The sequence below is a fragment of the Microcaecilia unicolor genome, chromosome 4 (genome assembly GCF_901765095.1).
Source record: "Microcaecilia unicolor chromosome 4, aMicUni1.1, whole genome shotgun sequence".
NCBI lineage: Eukaryota > Metazoa > Chordata > Amphibia > Gymnophiona > Siphonopidae > Microcaecilia > Microcaecilia unicolor.
This window is the reverse complement of record NC_044034.1, coordinates 231,323,390-231,335,571: the sequence shown is the minus strand read 5'-3', so window position 1 is coordinate 231,335,571 and position 12,182 is coordinate 231,323,390. Positions and strand designations below refer to the sequence as shown.

At 41.6% G+C, this 12,182-nt stretch overlaps 1 protein-coding gene across 1 annotated transcript in view; it reads right to left on the bottom strand.

The window, feature by feature from the left end:
• Window positions 1-12,182, bottom strand: part of HERC2 (HECT and RLD domain containing E3 ubiquitin protein ligase 2) — a 921,269-nt gene that overhangs the window by 735,322 nt on the left and 173,765 nt on the right. Inside the window, 1 exon segment of the mRNA XM_030201308.1 lies at window positions 8,437-8,637. Coding sequence (XP_030057168.1) covers window positions 8,437-8,637 — 201 coding nt within the window.

The following is a 12,182-nucleotide window of genomic DNA, read 5'->3' as shown; positions in this document are numbered from 1 at the left end:
TGGGCTGATGCATTCAGCTGAAACGTAATGCAGAAAAACCCAATGCCTAGTACTCACCTCGCAATACAATAAGAATAAATTCACCACCATCAACACACCTAAACTAAATCTACCAGTTTCGGACACACCCTAAAAATTCTTGGAGTCACCATTGATCGACACCTAAACACTTGAGAACCATGCGAAAAACATAACTAAAAAGATGTTTCATTCAATGTGGAAACTAAAAAGTACTAAACCATTTTTTCCAAGGACTGTCTTCAGCAATCTGGTACAATCATTAGTACTCAGTCATCTGGACTATTGTAACTCACTCTACGATGGCTGCAAAGAGCAAATACTTAAAAACTCCAGACAGCCCAGAACACGGCAACCAGACTAATATTCGGCAAATCAAAATATGAAAGTGTGAAACCCCTACGAGAAAAACTACACTGGCTCCCACTTAAAGAACGCATCACGTTCAAACTTTGTACCCTAGTCCATAAAATCATCCATGGTGACGCCCCAGCCTACATGTCAGACCTAATAGAACTACCACCCAGGAACGCAACAAAATCTTCTCGCACATTCCTCAATCTTCATCCTCCCAAGTGTAAAGGTCTGAAATACAAACTAATGCACGCATCTACCTTTTCCTTTATGAGCACGCAGCTATGGAACGCGTTGCCACGTAACCTGAAAACGGTCCATGAATTGACCAATTTCCGTAAACTATTGAAAACTTATCTCTTCCACAAGATATATCACAAGATTAACATGTGCAACTGTACAATCTTTAATATATCAAGAAATGTCTCATAATGTCTTTTGCTTTAACACAATCATGTATTTCACCAACATGTAACCGAAAACCCTCTGTAAAACCAATGTATATTCTCTTCTACTTCCAGTTCCATGACGAATTGTAAGCCACATGAGCCTGCAAAGAGGTGGGATAATGTGAGATACAAATGCAATAAATAAATAAATAAACCAGATGTGCAAACATGTGTGGACCTCTCTCATCTCTGGACAACTTGTGAGAACAAGAGATATGCAGGAAACACCATGCAAGGTGTTATCTGACCCATTACTTAACAGCAAATAAACATCCAGAAAACTTGTGAAGGCCTCTGGAATAGTGGGGAGGGACTAACGAAAAGACAGTTATCAGGAAATACCTAAGTTCTCCTTCCATTAAGTAGCTTCCCACTATTCCAGAACCGGGTGGGATGGTTTAAAGCAATCCATGGAGGGGGTAGGATCCTGCCACAGGCATCCTGAAGACCAAAGTCCCCTAAAATGGCTTCCAATCACGTTTGCAAAGTCCAACCTGTAGTGCTTAGCAAAGGCATGCAGCGTGGACCACGTTGTCACCTTGCAAAAATCTGCCAGAGACAGTAAGGTAGTTACTGCTCAGGATGTCACTGTACTCCTTGTAGAATGAGCCTGCTTACCCACAAGCAAATAAGCTGATGCATAGTCTCCTTTAGCCATCTAGCAATTGTGGACTTGAAGCCCGAGACCAAGCCTCTGCTTACCAAAAAGCACAGTCTGTCCAATTTGCAAAACTCATTCATGACTCCCAGATATCTAAGGAGGAATCCACACACATTGAGAAGCTTCCAAGGAGAATACTGAGCCTCTTCGTTCTCTCTGCAAAATGATGGGAAGCTCCTGCAATAAGAAACAGCATAGAAAATGTCAAGTCAAATGCAAAGTGCTGATAGGAAGGCTATGAGGGACTTCGAAAAAAAAATTGCGTTGAAGGCAAAAAACACATAGTAAAAAAATTTTTTTTAGGTATATTAACAAGCAGGAAGCCGGCAAAAGAATTGGTTGGACCGCTAGATGACCGAGGAGTAAAAGGGGCAATCAGGAAGACAAGCCGTAGCAGAGAGATTAAAATGAATTCTTTGCTTCTGTCTTCACCGAGGAAAGATTTGGGTGGGATACCGGTGTCGGAAATGGTATTCGAAGCTGACGAGTCCAGAGAAACTTAATGAATTCTCTGTAAACCTGGAGGACTATATGGGGCAGTTCTACAAACTGAAGAGTAGCAAATCTCCCGGACCGGATGGTATTCATCCCAGAGTACTGATAGAACTGAAAAATGAGCTTGCGGAGCTATTGTTATTAATACGTAATTTATCCTTAAAATCGAGCATGGTACCGGAGAGTGGCCAATGTAACGACGATTTTTAAAAAAGGTTCCAGAGCATATTCAAAAGCATGGATTAATGAGACAAAGTCAACCATGGATTTAGTGAAGGGATCTTGCCAGGTATTTGTGACCTGGATTGGCCACTGTTGGAAACAGGATGCTGGGCTTGATGGACCTTTGGTCTTTCCCGGTATGGCAATACTTATGTACAATTAGCTAAGATGAAATGCTGAAAACCACTTTCAGAAGGAAAGAACCACTTTGATATAGTTCCTGGACCTTACTGCATACATATATGATGATGATATTCAAGTGCTTATTACTTTAAAATACATGTACTCCTGTTGAGATCTTTACAGTTAATCAAAAACTCTCTCAGCTCTCCAACACTACTTAATATATTCTTGGCCCCTTGTTGACCTTGACACAGTCTCTGGACCTTACTGCATACGTAAATGACGATGATATTCAAGTGCTTATTCAGGTTACCCCTTATCTCAAAGAGGCTCACTGGCCCCCCCATTACTCACCATATTAAGTATAAACTTGTTTTGCTAGTCTTTAATTGATTTTGCTGTACGGATCTAAGAGCATATGCAGGACTATAAGGAATAAGATGGTGGAAAAGATACAGGCTGTTCAGCTTGTAAGGTTTTAGTGATACCAGGCCATCACAAAGTAACTCATGAACAAACCAGACAAATTATATTTAATGTACAGGGACTATACCTTTGGAACTCACTCCCTGTTTCTATTCATCTTCAGATATCACTTGCCCAATTCACATCTGATCAACTGCAGACAAACCAGGAAATACCCTGAAAGATACTTGTAGCTCTCCCTCTCGTTCTTTCCCGCCCCCTTCTATCATATCAATTATTGCAGTTCTCCCCACTACCCTAACACAGTCATGTCTGTTCTCCTTTGGTCCACTTGTTTTTTCTCATTTATATTTTAGATTGTAAGCCGCCCTGAAGATATCCAAAAGGTGGGATAGTAAAACAATAAATAAACTTGATAAACATCGCAACCTGTTTTTCTGTGCAAACGAGTATTAAATGACTGCGTTAGCAGTACTGGAAAGCTCTGAGGGCTTTCCAGACTGCTTGCAATTCCAGGAGATTGATTTGTCATTTCTCCCATAAGGACCAAGAGCCCTGTGTATGGAGACCATTGGGGTGAGCACCCCAATCTACCATGGAGGCATTCATGGTGAGAATTTTGCGATGTGGAAGGGGTTGAAATGGAAGTCCCCTGGGAGAATTCCGGAACACCATCCAACACTGTGTAGAGTGGCATAGCTGTAGACTAAAGTCGAATCCCGTGGCTTGGGCCAACTGAGTTGAGAGTGTCCAATGAGACAAGAGTGTCCACTGAGGAATTCAGAAGTGGAGTCGAGCCAATAGTGTTACATGGACTATTGAAAGCCATGTGACCAAGTAGATAAATATGACAAGCAGATACTTGAGTGGAATTGGAAAACTTGCACAGAGAGATGAATTATTTATTTATTTATTTATTGCATTTGTATCACACATTTTCCCACCTCTTTGCGGGCTCAGTGTGGCTTACAATAAGATATGAATAGTAGAGATACATTTGTAACAACTTGAATATGGAATACATTGTGCAGAGTTGTGTGAGACATTCGATTATCATTAGGAAATATAACAATGGGACATCAACATAGAAACATTGGGAGGAGACAGTGGGACAATTGGTTACAGGATGAGGGATCTGAAGTGGATGTATGTTGCATTGATGAACAGTGAGTATGGACTCTATGTGTTTTGGTTCTTTCCGTAAGTTGTTCAACAGGTACGTCTTCAGTAGTTTTCGGAAGGAAGCTTGTTCGTTCATCATTCTTAGGTTGCGCGGTAGTGTATTCCAGGCATGCGTGCTCATGTGGGAAAAGGTTGATGCGTGTAGCGTCTTGTATATGTTGTTTGTTGACGCGTGAAGCGTCTTGTATATGTTGTTTGTCTTGGTTGAGGGAGGAAGGCTCAACCCTGAGTAATGTCTAGGAGAGCCCTGTGAAACTATAAAGTCTGAAAAGGTTGAAGATGCAATTTGGGTAATTAATCACATAACTGAGGAATTATAGGAGTCATATGGCGGACAGAATTGAAGTCTATGCCAACTCTCAGGAGGCTGCTTGATTAACCAGTCATTGAGATAGGGGAAGACGTGTATGCCCCACTTTCGGGAGTGTTGCATTTACCATTATCAGGCATTTTGTGAAGACTTGAGAAGCCAAAACCACGTTGAATGTTAAGACCTTGTACTGATAATGAAGAATCCTACAGTGGAAGCATAGGAACAAAGCCAGTGATGTATAGTAACTGGTGCATCAAAAACTTCCTGCAAATCCTCTAGAAGAAAAGGCAGCAGAAGTCCGTGACCTGGACAGTTTTAATAGTACCTGTAAACATTTAATTAGGTCTGATACTTCGACTTTGTCACCAAATAAGTTATCTCCACTACATGGGACATCTGCTAGACGCTCTTGGACAGCAGACTCAAGGTTGGAGACCCTGAACCAGGAAAGAGGCCAATTGCTACTCCTAAGGCAGAAATGCATGAAGTGACATCAAAGGCCTGTCTTGCCAGATATTTACGACCATCTAGAAGTTTCCTGTGAAGGTTGAAGAACTCATTGGCCTTTTCAGAAGGAAGGAAGTCTGCAAAGGAGAGAGTACTCTGTAATAGAGACTAAGTAAACTGTGGAATAAAGTTGATAATCTAATATACAATTGGTTAGCATTAAGGCCTGAAATGTGCTTCTGCCAAAAGAGTCTAACGTTCAAGCTTCTCTGCCTAGAGCAGCAGAAGCATGAGATCTCACACTGCGAGTACTTTTTAAAGCACATTCCACAACTAAGGAATGATGGTGTATCTGAATGTTTTCAAACCCAGTGCATTTCTGTATCCCATACATTGCATTAATTTTTCTGGAGCAACATGAACTGTCAAGTGGAGTCTCCCAGTTTTGATCAAAATATTCTTCAGAATTGTATAAAGAGGAACAGTGATTCCCTCTCTAGGAGCAGTGTCGTAATCTAGAACCTCAAGGAGTTCTGAATGAGGCTCTTCATCTGTCGCCAATCTGAAAGGTTTGCCTTGGGCCATCTCACAGACAAAGCCAGGAAAAGATACTTTCTAGAGGAGACGTGCGTCTCTCAGGTGGCAGAGAAGGATCAGATGGTATGTCATAGGATTCCTCAACTGAGAGATCCTGTGGGTCCTGCTCTGTCTCCCAGGAGAGGACCAGGTCAGAGTCTGACTCTTCAAAGTAATTCAAATACTGTTCTTGGAAAGTACGTGGAGGAAAGTGTTAACTAGAGCATCAAGATATACCAAGACAGATGAGTGTCCGATGCTGGAGAAAGTTCCTCTCCTGATGTCGGCACATATGTCAGTCGGGTTCACGGTGCCACCAACGATCGACACCAAGCCAGTGTGTGGGACCTCCCCAAGACTGTCTGTCGGATGTATCAACGAGCTAGGCTGACGCAAGCAACCTGTAAGCAGTTCCCTCTAAGAATCAACCTTTTACGTACAAATTTTTTTTTGAGTGAGCACCAAAAATAGCACAACAGTCAAAAAAAAAAAGGGGGGGAGGGGGAATTCCCCCCCCCCCTCCAAGCTATCTACATAGCGGGGAGGGGAGACCCCTGAGCAATCTAAGGAGCTAGAAGGGATCACAGCAGGCCTAGTGGTTAGGGTGGTGGACTTTGGTCCTGGGGAACTGAAGAACTGAGTTCAATTCCGACTTCAGGCACAGGTAGCTCCTTGTGACTCTGGGCAAGTCACTTAACCCTCCATTGCCCCATGTAAGCCGCATTGAGCCTGCCATGAGTGGGAAAGCGCGGGGTACAAATGTAAAAAAAAAAAAAAAAAAAAAAGGATAACAGGGATCACTAACTGTGACTCATAATTGAATCTTAAGTCATAAAAATGAAATAACCAATAAATACATGAAATAAATACAATGAAAGAAGTCCCTGCCACTTCTCTCTAAAAACAGCATCTGGCAAAATGCTAGTAGTATGGGGAGAATGCATAAAGAGAAAAGCGTGATCTAGAGACAGAAGAGTAAAGGGAGAGTGAAAAAGAGGGTTCCTAAAAGAGAAAAATACAAAGGAACAGATTCAGAGACCGGAAGAAAGAGCGAATAAAGCAAAAAGAATGAGGCAGAGACAGGCAGGGAGTAGTGAAGGAGAGAGACTCAGAGACTGTCAGAGAGATGCACAGCTGAAGTGTGGCTCTGGCCAACATCTGTGCCTTCTCTCTCCATGTCTCCCTCCATCTGTCATGTCAACTATTCTCCCCACCCCTTCTTCCCTCCAAACCTGGAGCGGAGGCAGCAGAAGGTGCTCCAGACCCAAGCACTGAACACACCACTTTTGGGGGTCTGTGCCTGAAATGGTCCTATTGCATCGAGTACACTTCTTAAAGTCCCTCAGCTCCCTCATTGAAATGGAGGGAAAAACAACCGATGCAATGTCAAAAGGCTCAATGGTCTAGGGCAGTGATGGGCAACCTTTTGAGCTTGGTGTGTCAAAATTCGCCAAAAAACCGAGCATAACTCGGGTGGTGTGTCACTTCGAGAAAAAAAAAAACACAATTTCACGATTTTATAGTTTAAATAAAAAATGTATAATTGTAATATATAACTGTATTTAATAAACCAAAAAACTAATTATTTAACTTACCTGCTTAGTGACTTCTTTGTTCATCTGTCAGTCGGTTTCTTTTGTTGGTCTTGATATTATTTAACGTGTGGGGTGCCGTGAACTAAGGTAAGTGAGGGGGAGGGGGAATTCTTTAACTAATCTGCCTATTAGTGACTTTTTTGTTGCTGAATTTCATTGGCTAAATCTTCAATTGATATTTCTACTGAGTGGTAACTCAGATATTCTCTTAATAATTGCATCTTTATTCTGCATATCGTGAAATAGAACTGGTGCACATCTTAGGAGAGTTTCTTAATAAATTCTCCCTCACTGAGTGCTTTTCCATGCTGAGCTATGGAGTGAGCAATGCTCAAACTTGCAGATGTTAAATTTGTAGAACCTTTTACAAATTTAAGGATGGAATTAGATTGGCTCTTATAAAAGTGTAGCTGCCTGGAAATGTATTCCTTCCTTTCATCCTCACTTTTTTTCAAGAGCTGGGAATGTAGTTTCAAAATGTCTATTATATTCCACGTCTGCTTACTACCGTTTCAGTACATAGAACGCAAAATGATCTGCCATTTTTTCTATAATGCCATACATCTCGGTCCATGTCTCTTGAAAGGGTCGGCTACTGCTACTACCACTTCCTTTACTTAACCTTGGTTTTTATTTTTGGGGTTCTCCATCAGGGGGGCAGTGACAGAAGATAGAATTATAGATAGCCTGTTAGCCCTGCAGGCAATTAGGGGTTAACTAGCCTAACTGACCACCTTATGTAAATTAAGATGGCTGCCGCTATTTCTAATGGCGGGAAACGGCACCCATAGCACATGCCCTCGCCTCTCCCAGCCTCCCCCTCACCTATCTCAGTAATGATGGTCAATTAGAAATCCACGACACCCCAGAACAGTAGATTGGATGATGGTTGCTGTGGTTATGTGGTTGCTGGTAATGGCGATCACAGAGATGCGTCCCCCACGGCATTCCGCTGCTCTCTGCTCCGCGGAAAACATTAGACTGCTGGTCCCGTGCTCGAGCATTGATTGGGAAGACACCTGCGCATGCACGGTGAGGGCACTGCCTTAAAGTTTTAAAGTGACAGTGTATGCACTGGGCTCCATAGATGACGTCACCCACATTATGCCTGTTTGTCCTCACAAGAAAAAAAAAAATATATATATATACACACACTTGTGTGTGTGTGTGTGTGTGTGTGTGTGTGTACGTGTGCGTGGCACTGATCCTACTTACCAACTTCTAGAGCTGCCATCAAAACCCACTCCAGCTTCAATTCTGTTTTGGCCATTTTCAAGAGCCAGACCATAGAATTCTGCCCAGCCCTGGTCTTATTTTCCATCCTCTGAAGCTGCCATCAACACTGACTCCAGCTATGAGGTTATTTAAATTCTGCTTTAATTGGATTACAATCTTTTTCTATTTAGTGATCCTCTGTGTTTATCCCACACTTCTTGGGATTAACACAGCATAGAACAAGCTCCCCACCCACTTCAATCTGAACATACCCTGTTTCCGAGCATTATGCTTACCCAAGTAAAACCAAAATCATACTATAATACATTACAATCTGATGGTAAATAAAAACTACTATACCTGAAGTCTTAGCAGGTTCAGTGTTGCCACAACCATGCATTCCTTCTCCAGTGAAGGTGGCCAGTCAGAGCTCCCATCCATTCCCTCACTCACTTGCCGTAATAACAGATCAAGCTGCTCAAAAGTCATTGGACAAATATCTACTACAAAAGGCACACGAAGGCCAATGGACCATTCTGAGCAAGATGACCAAGCAAAGCTCTGCAGAGATATCAAAAGTAAAAAATCAATTTTCCCAAAAACAAATATAGCTTAATAGACACTTGATACTACAATGCTCAAACAATATTTATTCATTTAAAATATGTATTAGCCACACAATCACAAAGCACTTGGTGGTGAACGAATCAACATACAGAATGTACAAATAAAAACAGCACCCGCTTAGAACCACGTTTCTGGGAGTTAGCAGGATACAAAAGCCATACCACATTATATTACATAACAAAAACTTACATACATACAAAATGCAAAATAATCCATAAATGTAATGCTTCATCTCGGCAAAGACTCTGCTCTATGCATACTGATGTCATATTTCTCCATTCATTTCGTATACTCTTTAAACTAATCTAAAAGCCTGCTGGAAGAGAAGGGTTTTAAAATTTTGTTTAAGCTCTGCACAGTTCTGCAATACTCTCAGTAAGGATGGTAAGCCATTGTTGCTGACTAGTAATAGTGCTTTTCCATAGACAGCAGGATTCACCAGGCACACAAGTGGGTGACACACTGGGAATAAACAGCTCTCCTAAACCTCAGAACTTAGAATAAAGTACTGAGCATTAGCAGCCTACTCAACTTCTTAGTCCAGCTCAGGAATTAATGCAACTCTTGGAAGGTGAGAGGGATCTTGTGCCTAATCAACACCTGCTATCTACAGAAGACATCTGTTACAGGAGTAGGAATGATTTTCCATCAAGCAGGACCAGGTCAGGTACACAAGTGGGTGACTCGCCAATTCTGGGTTGCTTAATTTATATATTATCTATGTGCGGGTTGCTGCTAAGCAGTAATACAGTGCAGAAGTTTGCTATCATACAGACTGATCAGACTGGCTGGACTACATGCAAGTTCTTAGATTATGGACTGATCTAAACAGTGTAAGGTAAAGGTATGAAGTCATCATTATTAGTTACTTTTCTCTCAGAAAGTGACAATATTAAAATGCTAAAAGCAAAGGTTAGTAGAGTTTACTGCAGCTTTAATGTTTCCACTGCAGTTATTTCTTTGGGTTTTGGGAGAGGAGGAAGGGAGATGGGGAGTAGGAGGTCTAGTTGGAGGAATGTCTGTACTTAGTTTGATTGTGATAGGGGACATAAGAAACCAAGCCCTCTGTACGGGTTGAGTTATTTTTTTTTTCTTTGGATATGTCTTCTTATTCTTTCAATAAACAGACAAATAAAGTGCTGGAAACTTTTTTCTTTAATAAGCAGGCAAAATATTATGTTCATTCTTTGTCTATATTTCCTTACTCTCCTAGGTCACACAAGTGAGTAGGAGAGCTCTTCTCTATTTAAAGCCTAAAGTGTTGGCCCTTGGAACTACTTTTTTCCTTCATTTCCCCTACAAATGTTTAAGTCATAGATACCAGCCTCTGTGGGCGTTGTGGATGCCTGAGCATCCCGAATATTTTTCCTGAAAGCTGTAGATCTTGGGACAGCAAACTCCTTGCTGTAGAGCTACAGGAAAATACAGGGAGGAAGTGCTTCTGTATCCTAGCTACTGCTCCCGCTTCCCCCTGCATCCCTGTTGGCTGGCTCCTGTGGAACGGCTCAACCAAGCGTTACATTCTTTTCTAATTGAAAAATTGTAGAAAACTGAAGTATTTGATATTGTGGTTGTTACCAAGCTCTCATGTAGCTATGTAGGCAGGGATTTTGCCTTCCACGTCCCACATTCAATTTGTGCAAGGCAGCTGCAATACCCTTATTTTTAAGACCCGGAAAAACACATAAAAGAGAGTCTGATTCAGCTGGCAGGATGACACTACTTTGGGAAGGATGGATGGAACCAGCCTAAGCACAACTTTTTCTGGCTAAAGACCAAAAAAATCCTCTGAAGAATAAGGCCTAATTCTGAAAATTGCCAAGCCAAACAGCCAGCTACAAAAAAAGAAAAAAGCCAAACAGACTGTCTTGAGAGTTATATCCACGGGTTCAAAAAGAGGCTGAATTAAATTAGTCAAAATCCACCTTTAGTCCTGGGTGGCATCAATGAACAATACTGCAGAATATTAAGTTGTGAGCAAAATCTAAATAAACTGTAATTTCTCAAAGATCAAGAGCCCAAAATCTGAGTTTGTCGTCATTCTTCTATTGCCTTGATGACCACAGCAGAAATATTAAGATGACCAAACCACAGTTATGAGGATTGAATTTAGGAATCTATTCATTTTTACTTTCAATCCTTTTTCCAAATGAGAAAGGCTAAAACTTAACATTCTCACCTGTTGTGGTCAGGTCTATGATCAGATAACTGCAACAGTGTACCACTTATAAGAGCATCCTCTGCTAGCCTTGTTTCTCCAGGACCCATGGAATTCCTACTGATGTAATTCACCCAGATATTTTAGATCCCAGCCACATGTGCCAGAGAGATGTCTTCCAGATTCTCCAGCATCTGTATCTCTTCAACAACTTGCAGACGTTTTTTCAACATAGGCTACTGCCGTCATATTGTCAGAGAGCATCATTGTTTTGAAGTACCTGAAGAAACATCAGGAGAACTAATAGAATTGCCAGTGCTTCCAGACAGTTGATGGGACTACTGAGCATCCAGCAAGGACCATAGATTTTGAGCACATTTGTCAAAATAATGAAGCCCCCAACCTGCGAGATTTGCATCTGTATCACATGGATCCAATTTGGGGTTTCCAAGTTCTTCCAATTTAGACAGATTTTGCTGCACAGTAACCAGCAGAGACTGTCTGATCTCCAGTGCTAGTGATAGTACAAGGTGGAACTCTTGACACTGTGGAGACCACAGAGATAAGAGAGCTCTGTAAAAGTCTCATGTACATCCTAACCCATAGGCCAACTCTAAGAGCACAGCCATCAATCCCAACACTTGAAAGCAGTGCCAAGAGTGAGAAAGTTTCTGAATCTGAGATTGCAGCTTTACCCTTATTACTTCGGGAAACGTTTTTCTTGGATGCAACCGAGGATCAAAAACAACACTTTCCAGAGCAGCCTTTTTTTCTTTTCAGGTAAACCACAGTGGGTAAATAAAGACCAAAGAATAACCGACACAAGCAATAGCTTGTAAATTGTCTACCAAGGGTAAAGCCCAGAGCACAAGAAAAGCTTGCGAAAGGGTTGGGGTGGGGAAAGACCTGGAACCCTGTGTTACACCTCTAAAAAATTAGCACCCCCACCAACCTGATGCTTTTTTGTATATCTGGATTTTCAGAAGGCGTTTGACAAAGTACCTCATGAAAGACTCCAGAGGAAATTGGCGAGTCATGGGATAGGAGGTAGTGTTAATCTACAATAGATTAAAAACTGCTTAAAAGATAGAAAAAAGACAGTAGGGTTAAATGGTCAGTATTCTCAATGGAGAAGGGTAGTTAGTGGGGTTCCCCAGGGGTCTGTGCTGGGACCGCTGCTTTTTAACATATTTATAAATGACCTAGAGATAGGAGTAACTAGTAAGGTTGTTATTCAAAGTTGTTAAATCGCGGGAGGATTTTGAAAAATTACAAGCAGACCTTACGAGACTGGGAGACTGGGCGTCTAAATGGCAGATGA